General features: G+C 39.8%; 1 protein-coding gene across 1 annotated transcript; it reads right to left on the reverse strand.

Annotated features, from left to right (window-relative positions):
- Positions 1–6,617: 6,617 nt before the first annotated feature.
- aar2 (AAR2 splicing factor) lies at positions 6,618–24,949 on the reverse strand. The gene is made up of 4 exons (XM_063030537.1): positions 24,809–24,949; positions 22,142–22,914; positions 15,864–16,093; positions 6,618–7,050 (listed from the first exon to the last, which is right to left on the reverse strand). Exons 2-4 carry the CDS (start codon positions 22,896–22,898, stop codon positions 6,883–6,885), a joined length of 1,155 nt encoding a protein of 384 aa, XP_062886607.1. The 5' UTR covers positions 22,899–22,914; positions 24,809–24,949; the 3' UTR covers positions 6,618–6,882.
- Positions 24,950–25,650: the final 701 nt, after the last annotated feature.

A 25,650-nucleotide genomic window follows, 5' to 3' on the forward strand; every position in this document is an offset into this window, starting at 1 on the left:
GATGGTGAAACCTAACAGATGCAGTGGGCTTGCTTGAGGATGAGTTGTGGTATTTCTCCAAGAAGCACATTTTCTGCATCACTTAATATGTTGACTTTTCGCATTTCTTTCTCTAATTGGAAAATCTTTTCTTTTTAAATCTTTTTATTGAGTAAGTATACAAAAAAGGTAAGCCATATAAACATTAATACAATGTTAAAGTATAATAAAATTCCAAAAGATAACAATACCAAAAAGAAAATACTACAAACAATGTAATTTAAGCATAAGAAACCAAGATAACATAATAGTATACTAGATTTTATATATATCAATGGAAAAAAAAAAGAAAAAAAAACCCCCAAAAAAACCCCACCGTGCAACTAACTAAAAGCAAAGCAAAGCAATGGGCTAACTTGAAACCAAACAGAGTTAAACTTAAAATCACGTCCTCAATCCCGACCTCCATTAAAACAGTGAAGAAAAAACAAGAAGGGTAAATATTACATTAAATGAAAATATCGAATAAAAGGTCCCCAAATCTGTTCAAATTTAAATGAAGAATCATAAAGGTTACTTCTAATTTTCTCCAGATTCAAACATAAAATCGTCTGAGAAAACCAAAAAAAGGTAGTTGGAGCATTAAGCTCTTTCCAATGTTGTAAAATACATCTTTTCGCCATTAAAGTAAGAAATGCAATCATTCTACGGGCTGAAGGGGAAAGATTACTAGAAATTTTAGGTAGTCCAAAGATAGCAGTAATAGGGTGAGGAGAGATATCTATATTTAATACCTTAGAAATAATATTGAAAATATCTCTCCAAAAAGTTTCCAAAGTAGGGCAAGACCAAAACATATGAGTTAAAGAGGCTATCTGCCCCGAACATCTATCACAGAAAGGATTAATATGCGAGTAAAAACGCGCTAACTTATCTTTGGACATATGTGCTCTATGAACCACTTTAAATTGAATTAGGGAATGTTTAGCACAAATAGAGGAAGTATTAACTAATTGTAAAATCTGCCCCCAATCATCCACAGAAATGGTAAGCCCCAATTCCTGTTCCCAATCTACCCTAATCTTATCAAATGGAGCTTTCCTAAGTTTCATAATAATATTATAAATCATAGCCGATGCACCTTTCTGACATGGATTAAGGTTAATTATCGAATCTAAAATATATATAGGAGGAAGCATTGGAAAGGAAGAAAGTATAGTACTTAGGAAATTTCTAACTTGTAAATATCTAAAAAAATGTATTCTTGATAAGTTATATTTATTAGATAATTGTTCAAAAGACATAAGGGAACCATCTAAAAATAAATCCAAAAACCGTAATTGGAAAATCATGGTCGGGGATAGACCTTTCTTTCCCAAACCTCTTGCCAGTCATATTCATGCTCCACTGCATTCTGGTTTAACTCTGCTTCCTTCACTGCAAACCAATTTTGTTTAAATGTCCTTCTCTTATGCTTCCCACAGTGTATTTTGATCTTTTACAGACACAAGTTACCACAATCTTACCGTTGGCTGATCATATTTTCTTTCAATCTACCCTTCACGGAAATGTATTGTTTTCCAGAAGAGGGCCAGAAATGTATTATTTACTTTTTGTAAAGTCAGAGCTAAGAATGGAGATTGATTTACAAAGAATATATATTGTCTATATTATTCCTACCACTTAGACAATGAACTAGATCATCTAATCTTAAGGCATATAAATATCAATATGTAATTATTCCTCTGCTATTTTAACAGTACAAGCTTAATTATTTCTGTTTGGTTAGTGAGTCCATGGAGGGGGGCCTAGTTTTGCCATGGTAACACTGGAAAATGAAAGAACTTTACCATTGTTTGAATTTTCACAATAACATGCTGAGACATAACTGTAGACTCCTGATGGATTACCTTATTTTTGAAACTTTGTAAGGTTTAAATCATTGCTAAATCATTGCAATGAAAATGATCAAAATTTGATGCAGCTCACTACAAAAGAACAGATAAATCGAATGCCTCGTAGTTGCACTTGCTGGGAAACAGAGCAAGAGGTGATTTGATTTCATATTTCAGTTAAGGCATATGGCATCTCTGAATTACAGTGGCAGGCAAAATCAGATGCCAGAGGTAAACTAAGGAAACTGGGAATGTATGTTTTACTTTCCCTTAAGGGTGCTCAAGCATAAGGTTCCCAAAGAAAACAGCCTTTCTTAACATCCTGTAAGTGTTAATTGGATTTCTGGCAAATAGGATGGGCAAAGGGTTATGTAATACAGAAGCCATAATAAACTGACTTGAGGCCTTCTCAGTTTTCCAAATTCCCAAGATATTTCAGATGAGGGGAATAGGAGAGTTGGCATATTAGGAAGAAATTGTCTTTGTCAAAGATACATAAGCAAGGACAGGAAACTGCTGTTGGGTTCAGGTAATAACATCCAAATTATAAAAGCCATAAATGACAAAAATAAGTATCTAAAATTGAGACAGGATGAAGCAAAGTCCTTCCATTTACCACTTCCACGCCAACTAGCAAGCACCCATCCACGCCAACCACATTTATCTCAACTTGGTCCATAGTCTGTGTTACCTTAGACTGTCTCAATAAATGATTAATGCTATGAGAGGCACTGATCCTACCAGTTCATTCAAATTGAAATATGAAAAATCAATTGGGTGGTTCAGTCACTGAACTTGGAATTTGAGCAGATGTTATAAGCAGGGTATAATGCTCCTCATATTTTACCCCTTTCATTCCTGGGATAATTCTCATGAACCTCCTCTGGACCCTCTCCAATGACATACTACTCAGAATACTCCACATGAGGCCTCACCGGTGCTTTATAAAGGCTCAACATTAAATCTTTGCTTTTATATTCTACTCTTCTTGAAATGAATGCCGACAGTGCATTTGCCTTCTTTACCACTGACTCAACCTTCAAGATAATCTTTAAGGAATCCTGCACGAGAATCCTGAAGTCCCTTTACACTGTATTTTCCCCATTTAGAAAATAGTACACACCTTTATTCCTTCTACCAAAGTGCATGACCATGCACTTCTCTGCACTATATTCTACCTGCCACTTCTTTGCCCATTCTCTCAATCTGTTTAACTCCTTCTTCAGACACCCTGCTTCCTCAACTCTATCTGCTCCTACACCTATCTTCATATCATCAGCAAACCTGGCCACAATGCCATCAATTCCTTCATCCAAATTATTGACATATAATGTGAAATGAATCAGTCCCAACACCAACCCTCGTGGAACACAACTAGTCATTGGCAGCCATCCAGAAAAGGCCTCCTTTATTCCCACTATTTCCGTCCTGCCAGTCAACTAATCTCGGACCGTAAGACCTAGGAGCAGAATTAGGCCACCTGGCCCATCAAGTCTACCCTGCCATTCAATCATAGCTGATCTTTTTTTTCCCTCCTCCTCAACCCTAGTTCCTGGCCTTCTCCCCGTAACATTTGATGCCATGTCCAATCAAGAACCTATCAATCTCTGCCTTAAATACACCCAACGACCTGGCCTCCACAGCTGCATGTGGTAACAAATTCCACAAATTCACCACACTTTGGCTAAAGAAATTTCCAACATCTCTGTTTTGTAGGGGCGCCCCCCTACCCTGAGGCTGTGCCCTCTTGTCCGAGTCTCTCCCACCATGGGAAACATTCTTTCCATGTCTACTCTGTCTAGGCCTTTCAACATTTGAAAGGTTTCAATGAGATCCCCCCTCATCCTTCCAAATTCCAGCAAGTACAGACCCAGAGCCATCAAAGGTTCCTCGTATGATAACTCTTTCATTCCTTGTGAACCTGCTCTGAACTATTTCCAATGCCAGCACATCTTTTCTTAGATGAGGGGCCCAAAACTGTTTGCAATACTCAAGGTGAGGCCTCACCAGTGCCTTATAAAGCCTCAGCATCACATCCTTGCTCTTGTATTTTAGACTTCTTGAAATGAATGCTAACATGGCATTTGCCTTCCTCACCACCAATTCCACCCGCAAGTTAATCTTCAGGGTGTTCTGCAAAAGGACTCCCAAATCCCTTTGCATCTCAGATTTTTGGATTTTCTCCCCTTTTAGAAAATAGTCCACATATTTATTTCTACTACCAAAGTGCATGACTGCGCATTTTCTAACATTCATGTTGGAAGCAATCTTCTATCCATGCTAGTATCTTTCCTGTAATACCATGGGCTCTTATCTTGTTAAGAAGTCTCATGTGTAGCATATTGTCAAATACCTTCTTAAAATCCAAGTACATAACATCCACTGATTCTCCTTTGTTTCGTCCTGTTACTTCCTCAAAGAATTCCAAAATTTGTTAGGCAAGATTTCCCCTTAAGCAAACCATGTTGACTTTGGCCTATTTTGTCATGTACCTGCAAGTATCCTGAAACTTCATCCTTAATAATAGACACGAACATCTTTCTACCACTGAAGTCAGGCAAACTGGCCACTCTGTCCTATAATTTTCTTTCGTCCACCTCCCCTTCTTCTTAAAGAGTGGAATGACATTTACAATTTTCCAGTCCTCCAGAACCATTCCAGAATCTAGTGATTCTTGAAAGTTTATTATTAATGTCTCCACAATCTCTTTCAGAACCCTGGGGTGTAATCCATTTGGTCCAGGTGACTTATGTACCTTTTCCTTAGTAATAGCAACGACATTCACTTTGCCCTCTGACACTCACATTTCTGGCATTCTGCTAGCGTCTTCTACAGTAAAGACTAATGCAAAATACTTATTGTGTTAGTCCACCATTTCTTTGTCCCTCATTACTACTTCTCCAGTGTAATTTTTCAGCGGTCTGATATTCCCTCTTTTATTTTCTACAGTGTATATCTGAAGAAACCTTTTGAATCTGCCTTTTTTCATATTATTGGCTAGCTTACCTTCATAATTCATCTTTGCTATCTTTATGGCTTTTTAGCTGCCTGTTGGTTATTAAGAGCTTCCCAGTCCTTGACCTTCTCACTAATTTTTGCTATATTATATACTGTCTTTGACTTCTCATCAGACACGGTTTCTTCATTCTCCCTTTAAAACATTTCTTAATCTCTGCACCATCTGAATTGCTCCCAAAAGTTCAAGCCATTGCTGTTCTACCGTCATCCCTGCTAGTGTCCTCTTCCAATCAACTTTAGCCAACTCCCCTCATATGCCTCTCTAATCCCTTTACTACACTGCAATACTGATGCATCCAATTTTAGCTTCTACTTTTCAAACTGCAAGGTGAATTCTGTCATATTGTGATCATTGTCTACCAAGGTTTCCTTTACCTTAAGCTTCCTAATGCTATCTGGATCATTACTAAATCCAGAATTGCCACTGTCTTAGTGCAGGAGTTCCCAACATTTTTAATGCCATCAACAAACACCATTAAGCAAGGGGTCTGTGAACCCCTGCCCTAGTGGTTCAACCACAAGCTGCTTATAAGCATTCTACAAATTCCCTCTCTTAGCATCCAGCACCAACCTGATTTTCCCAATCTACCTGTGTATTGAAATCCCCCATTACAATCACAACATGTCTTTCCTACTTCCTGGTGTAATTTGTAGCCCACATTTTAGCTACTGTTCAGAACCCTGTATTTTACTGCCATCATGGTCTTTTTGACTTTGCTGCTTCTTAATCTACCCATAAGGATTCTGCATCTTCTGATTCTATGTCATCTCTTTCTAAGTATTTTATTTCATTTTTTACCAGGAGAGCCATCCCACACCCTGCCTTTCGTTTCAAAATGTGCATCCTTGGATATTCTCCCAACTATGATGTCCTTTGAGCCCCGACTCAGCAATGCCCACATCATACCTGTCAAACTGTGCTACAAGATCATCTATTTTATTCTGTATACTGCATGCATTCAAACATAACACCTCCAGTCCTGTATTCATCATCCTTTTCAATTTTGGCCCTGTTACATTTTAACTCATCCCATTGACTACAACTTTGCCCTATCATCTGCCTGTCCTTCCTCAGTTTCACTACACACTGCATCTACTTGAATACCAACTGCCCATTTGTCAGCCCTATCATTCTGGTTTCCACCCCCCTGCCAAATTAGTTCAAACCCTCCCCAAGAGCTCTAGCAAACTAGCCTGCAGCGATGTTGGTGCCCCTGGGGTTCAAGTGTAACCCATCCTTTTTGCACAGGTCATGCCTTCCTCAGTTGATATCTGCTTCCAAAGTGTTGTAATAACTGCAGAAGGGTTGTATGAAAGGCTTTCATGTTGTCTGAAGGGCAATGTCCTAAATTTGTTGCCTATTATACTCTCCAGACATCTGCATCCATCTCTGAAATCAACCTTGCTTTACTGTGCGATAAGATTATTTCCTTTTGTTTTTAAACAAGATATTTCTGTCCCAGAACTGAAAGGTGAGTGATTCTTACTTACATAAAACTCACTTAGCTCCATTCCAAGTGAAACTGGAAACAAATTCATTAGCTGTCTAGGAGGTCTGCACAAAGGTTGAGAACGTCACCTAAACAACATCAATGCTGCAGTGCAGCTGAACACAAATAGTGCAAACCTTCTCAGAATCTGGAAGTAGCCCTACTTTACTCTGCACTGAATCTGTATTCAATGCAAGTTAAATACTGCATTAGAATTGTTAAAAAGAGAGATTAAGATAAGAAAAAATATTAGCCAGTTATAGATCTGGACATTATATTTAATTTGTTCAGTTTGGACAGCATAAAAAGAACAAACTTTCAAATGAGTTAATTCACTAAATATATACAGTATACTAAACACAGAAGCATATTTTACAATTATATTTAAAACTTAAGAAATATTTTTGTTTTTTTAAATTCTTTTCACAAAACAATTAACATATTTTCTAATGATTAAAGAATTTAAACGCCTCAATCAGTCATTTCCTTAAATGAATAAATCAGTCCAGGGTCACTCCTTCGGGCAACTCAACCATGACTGGGGCACAATCATCAGGTTCTTCATCAAAATCCCACTTGAACTTCTTGGTTAAATGAGCTTTAAATTTTTCCACACGTTTTTGAAGCGCTTTGTCCACATTAGGGCCACAAGAGTAAGAGAAGAATTCCTAAAATAAAACCAAGAAATCATTTAAAATACAAGTCTCTTCTTAAAAGCTGTTAGCAAACTAATCACATTTAGTCTCTAAATCTTTACACTTTGAATAGTCTGTTTAAAGTGTTAATACCTTTGATTTGTTGTTCTTTTTTGCACCGTTTGGCTTATTGGGCGGCATTTTTACCACTTCTGTAGCCTTTGACTGTTTTTTTTAAATGAGGCCAAGTTGTTAGCTCGATGCCTAACCCAGCACGTGCAATGAGCTGGCCGGATTTGAACTCAGAACCAATCACCTCGAAGTCTGGTGCTGATAACACTACACCACCAGCTGGCAATATCTTGATTTAATCTGCCTAAAATCTAAATTTATGTAACTACAATTCCTTTGAACCATCATCGTTATGTGCCATGTCGTATTACATAGGAGACCATGGCCTCATGACCATGATTGTTCTTGCCAATTTTTTTCTGCAGAAGTGGTTTGCTGCTGCCTTCTTCAGGGCAGTATCTTTACAAGACGGGTGACCCTAGCCATTATCAATAGTCTTCAGAGATTGTCTGTCTGGTGTCAGTGCTCACATAACCAGGACTTGAGATATACACCAGCAGCTCAGATGACCAGATGACCATCCACCACCTGCACCCATGGCTTCACATGACCCTGATGGGGGGGGGGGCGTTGCTACACCTTGCCCAAGGGTGACCTGCAGCCCTGCGGAGGGAAGGCACACTTTACACCTCCTTTGGTAGAGACATATCTCCACCATGCCATCCTCCTTTGAGTACTAATGTTGAATCACAAAGTTGCATATTTTTCCTAACCTCATATAACTGAAGTTTTAATGCATTTCTTTCCAAATATGTTGTACTGATGTGCAATGAAAAATAAAACAGGTAACGATTGCAAGTGAGTCACTGAAATAAACGGTCGACACTTGATGCAGTTGGCATCTAGCCTATCACCACTACAATGATGCATGAATACTTGTAAGCTCCCCACCCTCATGTACTTTTCAAACACCTCTTAAAAAGTAATCAGCTTCTACCACTTAGATATCGTATCACTAAGAATCTATAAATTAAAAATGATGTGATCATGTCTTTGGTGATGCCTCGATGCTTATACTGGTTTCCAAATCACCATGTGCTATATGCAGCAGTATTCAATCATTTTGTTCCCATTTACAACCAGTAGATGGTGTCAAAAGTGTATTTATGAAGTCTCTCCAACTTGGTCACTACCTTCCCTCAATCACCTGAGCATGGGTAATTACAATTGAGCAGTTAATGCAATAAAAGGCAAAAACAAACTGAATCGTACAGTTTTGCAACTTCGCCCACTGGAACATTTTAAAACTGTAATAATGTATTAGAAAGTCCAGCAAATAGTGGACACCAGCACACATTGCAAAACACTCTTTTTGAGCCATTTAGTATCCTCCAAATATTTTTTATCTGCCGCATCTGCCAGACGCCGTGGTAAATGCGGGTTCTTTTTTAACATTTAAGAATAAATTGGACAGATACATGGATGGGAGGTGTATGGAGGGATATGGTCTGTGTGCAGGTCAGTGGGACTAGGCAGAAAATGGTTCGGCACAGCCAAGAAGGGCCAAAAGGGCTGCTTCTGTGCTGTAGTTTTTCTATGGTTTCTATTCTATGGTTTAGTTCATAACATAACTGGACATGTTGTTATCTCACATAAAACTTAACTTGACAGTTTAAATGTTAACGTGAGGTCATCACATGTCTATTTTCATGCCAGGTTACCCTGACTTCAAATAGCTTTTGTAGAAGGCATTACCCCAGAGGTTCACATACTTTTTTGAACCTTGACTGTGATTGTTTAAATGATGTACACTGTATTGATGAGAAGAAGTACAACTGTTTGTGTGTTATTAGTTTAGGTAGATTATCTTTGTCTATTATTGTGACTTAGATGAAGTTCAGACCGCACTTTGAGTAATTAATGCAGATAAATCAGGGAATTGCAGAGACTTCACAAACTTTTTCTTGCAACTGTATAGCTACGATTCCCAAGACTTGGACAGTACTGTACTTGTCAGCATGGAGTAGACAGTCAGTTTGTAAATCTGGCGGAAGCAAAGGATGTTGGGAATGACAAGGGTGGAGCGCTGGGGGGCCTGTGGCAGTGGAAGAATGCCAAGGGCAGGGTTGACGCGGGTGCTGACACACCCAGCCCCGAGACATAGGCAAGGTCATATGTTTCCAAATAATTGGTTTATTTATTACAGAATATTTCTCTGGTACTTCCCGCTCCCTCCCCTCTCCCTTCCCCTTTTCCCAACCATGATTCCCCTCTCCCTGCCCCCTTCCCACTCTCAGTCCACAATACAGATCCACATCAGAATCGGGTTTATCATCACTCACATATGTCATGAAATTTATTTTCTTCTGCGACAGCAGTACTGTGCAAAAGTGCACTACATATATTATACATATGCACACATATTATTTATATAGATATACACACACACATATACACATGCACATATATTAAACACACACACACACAAAACTTTCCCATAAAGTGTATTTTTGTGCACTGACATTGCTGGAGCAAAAGTAAACATGAACCAACAGCCACAAAACCTGGTTTGGTAATTGGATTATCCCTTGGTAACTGGCAACTTTAAACAAAAAAGACACATATGAAGGGATAAGAGAAATGACAATTAGGAAGTCAACGTATATTTCTAATGGAAAGGTAGTGACTCTCAAATATAGTGTAATCTGGGGAAATAACTAGAGCAAAGTTCCCTGAAACAGTTTAAGCATAGATCACAAAGATTAAGCAATGTTTAGGACTTCTTTAAAAGGGATATAGCTCAGAAATTTATTGAAACATTGCTACACACCATCATTAAAATAAATGTAGAAAATGTAAAAATGTATACTTTATTATTTAATCAAATTATTCTACACCTGTTTTTGACAAATGGAAATCAATTAAATGATATTTGATTCAAAATTTTTTTCAATTTCACTGCCATACATTTGATCCTGGAATTAGAATGGAAAAGGATCGTGACCAATTCCTGTGAAAAATCAAATTTGTTCTGGAGAAATCAATCCTATTTCTTGAGCAGCTAATGCCTCAATGTTTCAACAATAAATCAACACATAGAAATATATCTGTGAAACCAATTTTCAGATTTTGCCTCACAAACTGAAAAACTGTTCTCCAGAATCAAAATGACATTCAGTTGAACTGCAAGTTCCTTTGATAATTTGACCACACCAATTTTAAGTGCGGAGTAAAATATTTAGCTTAATAAAACATAAAACAAGTAGCGAAAATATAACAAATAGCCTATTACTATTAATATTACAAACAAAATGCCAAGAACTTCCATACAACAAAACTCTAAATTTTAATTCAAAATCAAATCATTAGGCAAAGTCTAATAATAAAAGCATTCTGGCACAAGAAGGACAAAAGAAAAGGTAGCATACTTTTAAATTCACTTATTTAGATTGAAACAATGCAATTTCAAGGTGCAAGTTTTATCCTGTCATTGCCAATAAAATAACTAAACTAACTGAGCTCTGAACACACACTCTTACAACTCAGGCTTTCTTTTTATTTTACTTGTGCGCAAGGAGAACAAATGGCCCGTCACCATACTGCTCTGAAGTCAGGACAGAAAGCTGGTACTTTCAGAAATCAGAATTAGCTTATCAGTTAGGGATATTGACCATTTGATAAATTCCATATGTTTGAATTCCTAACTTGCAAGATCAATCACCATTTACAATAGAGGTGTTAAAAAATCAATTGAAACTACAAGCTGACAACTGATGAAACATTGAAGTCAGTAAAGCAATTGTCCCTTATTTGCTAGGTGTGATTCACATCCTTCTGTCATTCCTACCTCCTCTGTGGCAAGCATCCCCTACTGTGAAAAGGGGAACTAGGTTCTTCCAAGGCAGAGGTACCAACCTGAGGTCTACAGACCCCTTGCTTAATGGTAAGGCTCCATGGCATAAAAAAGGCTGGCAACCCCATATTCTAGATTGATTACACACTACCTTCTTTCTCATCTATCTGTCTGCAATAGGCAAGGTTGGCTCTGGCGGTCTCACTTCAAGGTCTCCGTTGTCTGGGTTTGACTACACACTGCCACAGTCATCCTCACATGGATGTTGTCTTTAACCCTCGTCTTACTGCAACTCCCACTCACCCATCAGGAAAACAAATTCTTAAAAAGCAAGCATGGAAATTCTAAGACAAGGGGATAGTAATTCTCATCATTCTACATGGGGAGACAAGTTTGAGCTCATGGAGTTCATTTTAAGTTCCATCCTTAGATATTTATTTGCATCAAGTGGAAGACAACTGCTTCAAGATGGAATTTGGATTTAAAATATTTGCAAGGCTACAGACAAAGGACAGGTAGTCACGAGCAAATTGCAGTGACGGAAGCCAGGTGGAACACAATGGGCTGAAAGGCCACCCTCTGTCATTGTAACTTTCTAGGTCTCTATATTTCATTGTGAGATCTTCAGGTGATACATCCTTGCATTAAAAAACAGTTTTGATCACATGGTCACTGATATGGGAGATTAGAGAATGCTGTAAGGATCCTGATGTAGCAAAATACAAAGACAGATAGAAGCATGGTAAAGAGAAACAAGGAAGTAGCCATACACACCTTCACACTGATTGACAGATATACTGCCTGCATAAATAAATGTTTTACTATAGCATCTGCACGAGTAACAATGGAAATGCTGAATGATATCAAACAGCTTCCTGCATCCAAGAATTGGTATTCAAAAAGAGATAATAAGATACAGTCAGAAATACTTTCATGGTGCTAAGCAGAGGTCATTGACAAAACACTCAGCAGTTATAATGGGTGACTTCAATCTACATGTAGATTGGGTGAACCAAATTGGTAAAGGTGCTGAGGAAGAGGATTTCTTGGAATGTATGCGGGATGGTTTTTTTGAACCAACATGTCGAGGAACCAACTAGAGAGCAGGCTATTCTGGACTGGGTTTTGAGCAATGAGGAAGGGTTAATTAGCGATCTTGTCGTGAGAGGCCCCTTGGGTAAGAGTGACCATAATATGGTGGAATTCTTCATTAATATGGAGAGTGACATAGTTAATTCAGAAACAAAGGTTCTGAACTTAAAGAAGGGGAACTTTGAAGGTATGAGACGTGAATTAGCTAAGATAGACTGGCAAATGACACTTAAAGGATTGACGGTGGATATGCAATGGCAAGCATTTATAGGTTGCATGGATGAACTACAACAATTGTTCATCCCAGTTTGGCAAAAGAATAAATCAAGGAAGGTAGTGCACCCGTGGCTGACAAGAGAAATTAGGGATAGTATCAATTCCAAAGAAGTAGCATACAAATTAGCCAGAGAAAGTGGCTCACCTGAGGACTGGGAGGAATTCAGAGTTCAGCAGAGGACAAAGGGCTTAATTAGGAAGGGGAAAAAAGATTATGAGAGAAAACTGGCAGAGAACATAAAAACGGACTGTAAAAGCTTTTATAGATATGTAAAAAGGAAAAGACTGGTAAAGACAAATGTAGATCCCCTGCAGACAGAAACAGGTGAATTGATTATGGGGAGCAAGGACATGGCAGACCAATTGAATAATTATTTTGGTTCTGTCTTCACTAAGGAGGACATAAATAATCTTCCAGAAATAGTAAGGGACAGAGGGTCCAGTGAGATGGAGGAACTGAGTGAAATACATGTTAGTAGGGAAGTGGTGTTAGGTAAATTGAAGGGATTGAAGGCAGATAAATCCCCAGGGCCAGATGGTCTGCATCCTAGAGTGCTTAAGGAAGTAGCCCAAGAAATAGTGGATGCATTAGTGATAATTTTTCAAAACTCGTTAGATTCTGGACTAGTTCCTGAGGATTGGAGGGTGGCTAATGTAACCCCAATTTTTAAAAAAGGAGGGAGAGAGAAACCGGGGAATTATAGACCGGTTAGCCTAACGTCGGTGGTGGGGAAACTGCTGGAGTCAGTTATCAAGGATGTGATAACAGCACATTTGGAAAGCGGTGAAATGATTGGACAAAGTCAGCATGGATTTGTGAAAGGAAAATCATGTCTGACGAATCTCATAGAATTTTTTGAGGATGTAACTAGTAGAGTGGATAGGGGAGAACCAGTGGATGTGGTATATTTGGATTTTCAAAAGGCTTTTGACAAGGTCCCACATAGGAGATTAGTGTGCAAACTTAAAGCACACGGTATTGGGGGTAAGGTATTGGTGTGGATAGAGAATTGGTTAGCAGACAGGAAGCAAAGAGTGGGAATAAACGGGACCTTTTCAGAATGGCAGGCGGTGACTAGTGGGGTACCGCAAGGCTCAGTGCTGGGACCCCAGTTGTTTACAATATATATTAATGACTTGGATGAGGGAATTAAATGCAGCATCTCCAAGTTTGCGGATGACACGAAGCTTGGCGGCAGTGTTAGCAGTGAGGAGGATGCTAAGAGGATGCAGGGTGACTTGGATAGGTTGGGTGAGTGGGCAAACTCATGGCAGATGCAATTTAATGTGGATAAATGTGAAGTTATCCACTTTGGTGGCAAAAATAGGAAAACAGATTATTATCTGAATGGTGGCCGATTAGGAAAAGGGGAGGTGCAACGAGACCTGGGTGTCATTATACACCAGTCATTGAAAGTGGGCATGCAGGTACAGCAGGCGGTGAAAAAGGCGAATGGTATGCTGGCATTTATAGCGAGAGGATTCGAGTACAGGAGCAGGGAGGTACTACTGCAGTTGTACAAGGCCTTGGTGAGACCACACCTGGAGTATTGTGTGCAGTTTTGGTCCCCTAATCTGAGGAAAGACATCCTTGCCATAGAGGGAGTACAAAGAAGGTTCACTAGATTGATTCCTGGGATGGCAGGACTTTCATATGAAGAAAGACTGGATGAACTGGGCTTGTACTCGTTGGAATTTAGAAGATTGAGGGGGGATCTGATTGAAACGTATAAGATCCTAAAGGGATTGGACAGGCTAGATGCAGGAAGATTGTTCCCGATGTTGGGGAAGTCCAGAACGAGGGGTCACAGTTTGAGGATAGCGGGGAAGCCTTTTAGGACCTAGATTAGGAAAAACTTCTTCACACAGAGAGTGGTGAATCTGTGGAATTCTCTGCCACAGCTAACTGTTGAGGCCAGTTCATTGGCTATGTTTAAGAGGGAGTTAGATATGGCCCTTGTGGCTACAGGGGTCAGGGGGTATGGAGGGAAGGCTGGGGCGGGGTTCTGAGTTGGATGATCAGCCATGATCATAATAAATGGCGGTGCAGGCTCGAAGGGCCGAATAGCCTACTCCTGCACCTATTTTCTATGTTTCTATGAAGCTCAATTCAATTGTGAAAGCTTTTAAGTATTTGTCCTAACATTAACCCACAAACAGCATGCAATTCAATCTGACACAATTACTAGCAACCTATCCCGAAAAATTATTTTAAGTCCAGAAGAGATATGGACACTACGTATGACACATTCCTGAAATTGTAGAACTTCAAATGTAAAATTTATATTTGAAACCCAATTGGGACTCATTTGATTATTACCTAGTCTATGGGTTCCTCAAGGTTGTTATAGCCAGGGGGTGGTAATGGTGATAAGTTCCCACTACCTATTAAATGCTTCCAGTGTGTGCCTCAAGTAGCCTCTGACAACCAAGATCCTGGCCTTCACATGTGGCTAAGCCAGGCAGAACCGTTTCTACTGACAGGAGCAGGGACAAAGGCAGGTTACCGGTGCCTTAAAACAAATTGCTTCAGGAAAATGGGGCTTGTCATTGACAGCTTATCCAAGATAAGGAAAACTCTGATCTTAAATACCCGCTGTCATGGTACCCAATTTCCCTTGGGATCAATAATGTATGACTATGACTATGTGGAAGGTTTTTGGAGTAAATCTTGAGGGAAAAATGGAAAGCTGGAGTCCTTAAGGCAGTCCTACGTTGAGTTCAATGTTGACTGGCAACTCCTGTGACGCTGCTGGTCCTAAACTATGGATCTTTGCCATTCTTTGGGTTCATCAGTTGCGTGGAGAAGGGCAGCTTGCTCTCCATAGCGTACTGCCCAGGTTTGCGTATCTAGACACCTAGGATGCAACATCCATGGTCGAGCCTAACCAACAGAGGCCTTACTCACTCAGTTTATGTGAGAGGGAGAAACCCTCTGAGCTAATCCCTCACCTGCTGCATTGGACCGTGAACAGCTCTAACAATGCAGGTTAAAGTTGGATGCAAGTTTCACGATGAGATGAAGAATTAGATATAACAAAAAAAATTGTGCCTAATTCACCACCATACCTCCATCAAGAATTTTCCACAAATAGGTTTTTACTTGTAAATACATACAGAAAAAGAATCAAAATATGTAAACATGGGAGTCGGCAGTATAAATGGGTTGGCACAGACTAGATGGGCTGAAGGGCCTATTTCTGAGCTGTACTGGTCAATGACTCTATTAAGCAATGACCAAGTTGCTACCGGAAACAAGCCAAGGTGAATCTTGGCAGCTGTAGCAAAGTACAACCAAATCATTTTCTAGTACAGCAACTGAACTAAAACACTACTGAAGCAAGGTTAATATTTATAGTGAATAAATATTAACAGACATAAAATTTATTAATCAACCAATAAACGATCACATTACTAACTTAAATGCAGAATAATTGTGGCACTAATTAACTTATTCATATAAAGCATGCAGAAATGTTAAATATCCAAACATAAGCTTTTATGTAACATTTCAATATTTTCCATGTCAATAAATATGATTTAAATAAACTACCTGTAACGTTGTGGTTAGGAAGTTATCTTTGGAGACTATATCCACAAAGAAGTCGGCAGGAATTTCATTAAGTTGGTGATAGAGGACAGAGATGAGGGCAGAATAGAGGTCCTTTTGTTTTGTCACAGCTTCCTCAGAGTGACAGAGCAGACGAAGTAGGTCTTTCCAATGTTCAAATGCATCGTAGACATTACCAATCAGGAAGCACACAAAAGAAAACTGCAGTTCCCCTGTATGTACACAACAAAATCTATGTTCATTATATTAGAAACAATGTTCACAGAACATCACTCAAAGGTACATAATATTACAAGGCTAATTCTTGAATGTAATTCAGTGAGAACATCCTAAACTTGACCTTATGTACTAAAATACGTCTGAATGGATTTCCTTCCAGGTTATTCAAATGCTTTTTTAAACCATAATCCAGAAGCATTCACCATGCTAAAAAAGTTGCAACTATTCTGAACTGCTTTCGCAAATTTCTACCAGTCATGGTGAAAATGGTACCAATAAAAAAAATATTGTAATTTCATAGCAACTTGAGGTTATAATGTAGGGAATGTAATGTCTAGCACACAGGAACTTGTTATGCTATTATTTACAGAAAGAATGTGTCATGGTAATTTTTACACAGAGATTATCATTGATTAATGAAATCGTAACAATAGTTTCAACTTCTTTTAGACAGAAAAAAGGATGAGTCAAGTTGTGTTTTTTTCATTGTTTTACTATTCATAAAAGTATAAGGCAAATTGAAATAAATGAAGCATTAGGAGAAATTGTTTAAAAATACATATTAGGCTTTTAAAAAGACAATTGAAAAATAACATTTCTTAATAGTATTGCAACGTTAACCATATACTGTGTACACCAGGTCTGCGTGGATTTCAAAAGGCAGCATTCAACATCACTCATCTCACAACTGCCTAGCCAGCACCAAGATGCTGAGAGATGTTTCCCACTCTCGAGTTGTAAAAATTCATTCGCTGCTTCATTTGGCAGTATTGGTTGGTACCTTTTTATTACGTGTGGGGTCATGTGCCACCACCCTTGGCATTGACTTTTGTGTGGCACTGAATCGTTAGCCAATATCAGTGCACTCAATCTCACAATAAACCTGCATCAAAGTTGATGACCAATCCTCAGATTGTAATCTGAGGAACTGGACTATATTAGTTTCATTTTAGTTTACACTCAAAGTGAAATGATACCATATGAATTGACAAGTTTATCTTTAATGATTTTATTCGACTTTACTGATCAAATCATGCAATGGCATACCCAGAAATAAAGTGTTTGCCTCTTGTTTCAATGTATTCAAACCCACTTATGACTACACAAAATGATGAAACATTCTTTCAACAAAGTGACCTACTTTCATTGCGGACCATTTGCTCAGAATTTGTAGTCAGATGCTATTTCACCTTGACCTAAAATAAAATCCATGAATATCTAGCTACCTCTGCAGTGGGAACTTGTCTTTTTTTTAATATATGCTTTCTGCTGTGAGCCATCAGATTAAGCAATTAAATATCATCAAGCTGGTTCTGAAGCCAATTATATTAAATAATTCTCACGTGGCATAACAAGAAAAAAAGACACAAATTTTAAATTAAGCATTACACAGATGTTGCTATGATTAAGGTAGTCGAAACATCATAAATTAGCTTATTAAAAAGAAAATTAGAGAAAAACATTATAGAAGAGCAAAATGAACTTTTGGAGTCTATATAGAATGCCAAACATTAATTATAGATTCAGTACAGTATTGAGTAGTCACCGTGCAACTAGGCATAACATATTCAAAAATAATATGGAAAACCACCAGCAGGTCAGGTAGCACCTGGAGAGAGAAACATTTTTGTTTCAGATGATCAACCTTTGGTTAGAACTCATGAAATGCCGGTCCTAAAGACCGCCTGTCTGGGGAAATAAACAAATGGTAAATCAATTAAATAGTTATTTTTCATCAGTTTTTGTTTAGAGAACACAAGTAAAATCTCAGAAATTTAACAATTTTGTTCAGAAAAGGTGGGAGACAACAGGCCAGTTATTTTTACATCTTATAGGCATCCATTAGTCTCATGAGACCATGGATTTGCAACTTGGAAGGTTTTCCAGGGCAAGGTTGTATGGAAGACCAGCAGTTGCCCATGCTGCAAGTCTCCCCTCTCCACGCCACCGATGTTGTCCAAGGGAAGGGCATTAAGACCCATACAGCTTGGCACCGGTGTCGTCGCAAAGCAATGTGTGGTTAAGTGCCTTGCTCAAGGACACACACGCTGCCTCAGCCAAGGCTCGAACTAGCGACCTTCAAACCACTAGACGAACGCCTTAACCACGGCCATGTGCCAACACTATTTTTACATCTGTAATGAGGAAAATATTATAAATAGCTTTTAACAAGACATTACAATCAGGAACTTAGAAGAAGGTAAGGTGCTCTGGCTAAGTCAGTATAATTTTGTGAAAGGCATCATGTTTGACCAGTTGATAGGACTTCTTTTAAGTTACATCTTGAGAATAAAAGGTGATACTCTCTATTCAAATATGCAGAAGGCATTTGATAAGATCCCTTAACAAAGATTATTTTGGAAAGTCAAAGGTCCCAGTGTAGGAGGCAATGTACTGGTACAGATAGAAAATTGGATGGCTGACAGGCATAAATAGATCTTCTGTAGTTTAGCAAGAACTGGCAGGTAGTGAGTCACAGGAGGGCACCAATGAATTCATATAAACAAGCTGCATGAAAGTACCAAAGATATGGTTGCTAAATCTGCTGATTAAAGAGAGATAGTTGTGAACAGGATATAGGTTAAGTAAGTCAATGAAAATCTAACAAATTGAGTACAATGTAGAAAATAGTGAAGTTATTCATACTGCAGAAAACTATTTCCTGAATGGCAGAAGATTGATGAGTCCTATAATGTAAAATAAGCTGGGTGTCATTCCTTTCATAAAACCATGTTGACCTTGCAGAAGTTAAGTGTGAATAAGTGTGAAGGTACAGCAGATTATTAGTAAATTAACAATGCTATCATTAATTGTGAGGAGAATTGAATACAAAGTTAGGCAAGACTACATTTGAGGTATTGTATTAAAAACAGAAAATGTCAGAAACATTCAGCATATCAGGCAGCATCTGTAGAAGAAGAAAAGGTCAGTGTTTCGGATCAAAGACTTTTCTCCAGAGTCCAATAAACAGGATTGGTGTCCTTTACATGTACTGGATGCATTTCAGTGAAAGTTCAGGGGAATGAGAACCAGAATGGGCAGCTTGTCTTGTGCATGAGAGTGGAATATACTAGGCTTGTGTCCATTGAAGTTCATGAGGATAAGATGACTTATTGAAGATGACTTATTGAAATATATAGAGTTTCTAAGGGACCTTCAGAAAGTGAAAATGGAGAGGATATTTCAGAAGAATGCAGAATCTGGCGGGGGGGGGGAAGGCCTCACTATTTATAAATAAGCAGCTGTCTACTTAAAATAAAGATGAGACGTTTGCTCAAGAAAATAGGAGTGTTTTAAAGCTTACTTCTGCAAAGGGTGACAGTTTTTAGAAGGGAGAGGTACTCCTTGATGGAAAGTAACATGATTATAATGAAATGTGGAGTTGATGAAACAAGGAGATCAGACATTACCTTTTCAAACGGCAGAGCAAAACTTGAGTGAATAATTGGCCTATTCCCGCTTCTAATTTATATGTATATTCCCCACTGTTAGTCCAAAACTGTCCAATTCTGACAAAAACTTGAAGGTCATGTTCAATTTTAACTATCACTCAACCATACATGAACGCGGTTGAATGAAACAGCGTTCCGCTGGGGTCAAGAAGCAAAACACACACAGCACGAGGCACACACAGCTCACTCAAGATAGCAAGCAAACATACAGTCACACAAAAATCTACATAGCTCAAGTCCCTGAGTGCATATCCCCAAAATTGATGGTACAGTGCCAATAATGCTGCTGCCCCCCTCACTGGACCCCCTGCAGTTTGTGTATCATCCCAACCGTTCAACAGACGACGCCATCACCAGCACCCTCCCCCTGGCCCTCACCCACCTAGACAAAATGCTGTTCATAGACTTCAGTTCAGCATTGAACACAATCATTCCTCAGCACCTGATTGGAAAGCTGAAACTGCTGAGCCTGAACACCTCCCTCTGCAACTGGATCCTAGACTTCCTGACTGAGGAACCTCAGTCAGTCCGGATCGGGAGCAGCATTTCCAACACCATTACACTGAGCACAGGGGCCCCCCCAGGGCTGTGTGCTTAGTCCACTGCTGTTCACTCTGCTGACCCACGACTGTGCAGCAATACACAGCTCAAATCACATCAAGTTCACCGATGACACAACCGTGGTGGGTCTCATCAGCAAGAACGATGAGTCAGCATACAGAGAGGAGGTGCAGCGGCTAACGGACTGGTGCAGAGCCAACAACCTGTCTCTGAATGTGAACAAAACAAAAAAGATGGTTGTTGACTTCAGGAAAGCATGGAGCGACCACTCTCCGCTGAACATCGACAACTCCTCCATAGAGATCGTTAAGAGCACCAAATTTCTTGGTGTTCACCTAGCGGAGAATCTCACCTGGTTCCTCAACACCAGCTCCATAGCCAAGAAAGCACAGTAGCGTCTCTTCTGCGAAGGCTGAGAAAAGACCATCTCCCACCCCCCATCCTCACCAAAGTCTACAGAGGATGTATTGAGAGCATCCTGAGCCACTGCATCACTGCCTGGTTCGGGGACTGCACCATCTCGGATCACAAGACCTTGCAGTGGATAGTGAGATCAGCTGAGATCATCGGGGTCTCTCTTCCTGCCATTACAGACATTTACACCACACACACCCCTCATACAAACTCTTCTCCCTCCTGCCATCTGGCAAAAGGTACCAAGGCATTCGGGCTCTCATGACCAGACTGTGCAACAGTTTCTTCCCCAAAGCCATCAGACTCCTTAATACCCAGAGACTAGACTGACATCTATTTCATTTATTATTATATTGTAATTTGTCCTCTACTGTGCATATTGTCTTGTTTATTATCTATGGTACTGCCCTGCACTGTTTTGTGCACGTTATGTAGTCCTGTGTAGGCCTGTAGTCTAATGTAGCCTTGTGTTGTCTCACTTAGTCTAGTGTGGTCTTGTGTTGTTTCATGTAGCACTATGCCTGGAGGAACGTTGTTTCATTTTTACTGTGTACTGTACCAGCAGTTTATAGTCGAAATGACAATAAAAAGCGACTTGACCTGAACAGTGTGCAGACAAATGCACACGCAATTCAGCATGTCATTCTACCAACTGAACACTGGAGGGCAGCACCAAGGGAGAGCTCGTTATCTGAAACTGTTAAACTGAGTGTTCAGTGCCAATAAAATCTGCAGATGTTGGAAATCTGAGCAACAGAAATAAAAGGTTGGAGGAGTTCAGCAGGCAGTGGAAAAGAGTACAGTTGCTGTTTCAGGCCGAAAACCTTCATCTCAAGGTTATTCAGCATTGTGGAACGATGTAAGAGGCCAAAGACAAAGGTTTTTCATCATGGAGAATCTAACAGGCAATTAGAAGCTCAGTGTTATCTTTGTTCTGCAAAATGGTTACTTAATCTATGTTTTGTTACAGTATCTGCAGTTGTCTTAAATTATTTTTAAAATGCAACTGGTTTGAAAATGATTTAATTATGTGTATTCAAATGATTTTTAACTGTGCACAGGCCACCTTCTGTGCAGAAGGTTTGAATCATTGACAACTTAAAGATTTCTCTGCTAAACTTTGCATGCATGTTAATTCCAAAGTCAGCTGCAGTTTTATAGATTATTAGTGACAAAAACAAATCAATCATGCAGAACAATTGCTAGCCCGTCTGTACACTTGTCATTTTATCAGGCAAACCAGGACTGCCTCAGTGAACAGAGCACAGATATACCAACTTCGTATTCATGTAGCAACTGAATTTAAAGACAGCATACTAAATTTAATTTAGACCAGAATAATAGAAGGAAGTTTCTAGATTCATTCATTCTCTCAAGTTTGCCTTGCATTAACTCTGAGATCCAATCATACTACCCAAGTTCCACCTTTCTGTCATTCAGCTTCACTCAGTTTGTTCTGTACTTGAGTACCTTTCACACAACGCAAAGAGAGCCACATTCAGTTTATTGCTCCTGTGCCAGTCAACTCCATTATAGTATGGAAGTACTTGTCAACTTTACATCATTGAATCACACCATCGCAACAATCAGCTCATACATTTATAAAGTACTAACCTAGAATCTCTTTCGGCTTTGATGAGTACCGCTGGTTTATGACAGTGTCCAGAACGTAGCTGAAGTCCATATTGTACTTGGTTATTTCGGCTGGGGATGCCCCCTCGGGATACTTCCGAATTGGTATCTTTGAAAATCTGATCTCTGTACCTGCTTTAATCTTCATTTTAGGCAGCCTTGCTAAACCCTCCTTATAGCTTTTGCATATCGTATCATAAGGCAATAGATTGTGCTCCACGCGATCTTTAGTATGTGGCATTACTAGTTCTGGCTGAACTTCAGAAAAAGCACTGATTTTTCCACTTACAGGCTGCAGACTCTGAATTAAGGGATCAGTAATGAGATTGGTCAAAGACACCCATCTTTTCATCGTTTCATATGGGTATGGCCCCAAGGACTTGTCAAGTTCAGTCAGATTTTCTCTTATCCGTTCTAACTCCTCTTCAGAGGCCTCTACCAGAACAATTTCTTCCTCTTTCTTGTCCCATCGCTTTACAAGAATTTCCCGCTGCTTTACATGAAAGAAACAACCAGTGCGTGGTCCTGTTACCTGACCACCTCTGCAATTCACAGCACTGAAATACATGAAGTGGATTCCTGGTGGAATCATCTTTACCCCTTTAAATTTTGGTCCCACTTGCCAGCAGTTATAATCAATGCCAAATTCAGTGCCTTCGGGAACTCCAAGTATAATAAGAGTTCCTCCTTCAAAGAACAACTTTTTGGCAAGCTCTTGATCCATTTCCATAGCAGCCATGTTTTTGAGCTGTATTCTAGAAAGATAGGAAAGGAGAATAATTTACTTTGCTGCATCATCACTATCCAAAAGAAGTAAACTTTCTTTCTCACGATATCTCACATGCAATTCCTTACCATCAAACAACACTTTATACTGATAGTTCCCAATGCAAACCTTTACACTTCCCCAGAACCTTAACATGAGGAAATTTCTTCATTTGAAGGATGAAAATGTTATTTAAATTCTATTACAGAATGCTATAGAAGTGAAAACAATGAACATATATGGAAAAGGAGAAAGATTTCAAAGCCAACTTGGATACACAAACTCCTCAGGCAAATAATTCATATTGATTGGGAGTAGCTCAGGTCCCAGAAGAGATCCCTGTCCAAGATTGTTTACATTTTGTTCATAATTCCCATTTCCTGTCCATTCACCATCCTCAGCATATCATTCTCAATGCTATATGTGCTTGCTTAATTGTCTCAAGTGGAACCTCATGGTCTTCTGAAAAGCGAATTCAAGCACAACTGCTTTGCTATTATGTGTTCTAATAGATAGAACCTCAAAAAATTCCAAAACTTATTCAACATGAATTCCCTTTCATAAATCAATATTGTTGCGGTCCAATGCTATTACTTACCATGTGCCCCTTTCCCACTTCTTAGTCATAAGCTCATAGAAAAGTACAGCACAGAAACAGGCCTCTTGGCACATCTAGTCCACGCTAAACTATCTGCTCCCATCGATCTACACCAAGTCTGTAGCCCTCCATACCGCTAACATCCACCTACCTACAAAACTTCTCTTGAACTTTGAAATCAAGCTCGCATACGCTACTGTGTTGGCAGCTCCTTCCACACTCTCAGTGAAGTTTCCCCTCATGCTCCCCTTAAACTTTTCACCTTTCACCCTTAACCTATGACATCTGGTTGTAGTCCCACCCAACCTCAATGGAAAACGCCTGTTTGCATTTACCCTATTTATAACCCTCATAATTTTGTATACCTCTATCAAATCTCCCTTCAATCTTCTACATTCCAAGGAATACAATCCTATTCAATCAATAGCCTTGTAAATTTTCTCTGTACTCTTTCAACCTCATTTCATCTTTTGGTCAAGTAGGTGACCAAAACAGCACACAATACTCCAAATTTGGCTTCCCCAATGTCTTATACAACTTCAACATAACATTCCATCTCCTGTATTCAATACTTTGATTTATGAAAGCAAAAGTGCCAAAAGCTTTCTTTCGTACCCTATCTACCTGTGACACTACTTTCAATGAATTATGGACCTTTATTCTACAACACCCCTCAGAGCCCTACCGTTTACTGTGCAAGACCTACCCTGGTTGATTCTACCGAAGTGCAACACCTGTAAATAATACGGGTGTTATAATAATAAGCATTTTTTTCCTAATACTTTTAACTACCACTGCTCCCTATTTATTCGGATGCATATTTTTAAGCTGTATTCCTTCTTTGTTCCTAGGCAGCTTCCATAAAGGTAAAAGCATGTTGCATTTCAGTGCTATTTCCGTATTCCGGAAAATAATGGAGCCTGGAAGGTTGGGGGGAAGAACAGAAGGTCTCTTAAGGTGGGGAAAAGGAGAATGAATGGGGAGGGGGCAGAGGAAAGCGTGCCAGTGGGGGCGTGGAAAAGAGGGGCGGAGAGGAGAGAGGAGGTAGGAGAGTGTCAGGGGAAACGGACAGGGAAAATGAAGCGATGTAGACATCGGGGGCAGCAGCGACTGGTCATAATCGGGGGTTGTGTGGAGAGCGGCAGGAGGAGACAGAGGATGGGGGCAAAGAAAAATTAGGAGGACTTGTGGATGAACGGGGAGAAGACATTAGACGGCTTGGTACTCCCCTGTTTTCCCGCTGTTCACTCCATTTCCCCGACTCCGAGACGACCAGCACACTTACCGCTCCCTGTTGCCGGCCAATCGGCCCTTTGATTCAACTCTCGGCGCTGAAGCGCACCCTCGACTTCCCAGTACCGCTTACTGTCGCACCGCTTCCGGTCCGACGGCAAAACCCTTCCCCGCTCCGCCGCCTCCTGCTGGAGGAAGTTGGAATAGGAGGGGAGCTGAGAGCAAGACGGAAAACACGCTCCCGGGCGTTTCAGAGGATCGGGATCAATCGAGACCACCTTTCTGTTAAGGATCATAACAAAACAAAAACTTGATGTGAGATGTAGGTGTAAAAATTCAAGTGGGTCTTAAAGCGTGAAAATATCAGTTTTGAGAGTAGATTCCAATGTATAAGGCACTGGCAAAGAAAGCAAATATTTTCAGACAACATACATCAAAGTTACTGATGAACACAGCAGGCCAGGCAGCATCTGTAGGAAGAGGTGCAGTCGACGTTTCAGGCCGAGACCCTTCGTCAGGACTAACTGAAGGAAGAGTGAGTAAGGGATTTGAAAGTTAGAGGGGGAGGGGGAGATCCAAAATGATAGGAGAAGACAGGAGGGGGAGGGATGGAGCCAAGAGCTGGACAGGTGATAGGCAAAAGGGGATACGAGAGGATCATGGGACAGGAGGTTCGGGAAGAAAGACAGGGGGGGGGTGACCCAGAGGATGGGCAAGGGGTATATTCAGAGGGACAGAGGGAGAAAAAGGAGAGTAAGAGAAAGAATGTGTGTATAAAAATAAGTAACAGCTGGGGTACGAGGGGGAGGTGGGGCATTAGCAGAAGTTAGAGAAGTCGATGTTCATGCCATCAGGTTGGAGGCTACCCAGACGGAATATAAGGTGTTCCTCCAA

This window comes from Mobula hypostoma, chromosome 2 (assembly GCF_963921235.1).
Source record: "Mobula hypostoma chromosome 2, sMobHyp1.1, whole genome shotgun sequence".
Lineage (NCBI taxonomy): Eukaryota > Metazoa > Chordata > Chondrichthyes > Myliobatiformes > Myliobatidae > Mobula > Mobula hypostoma.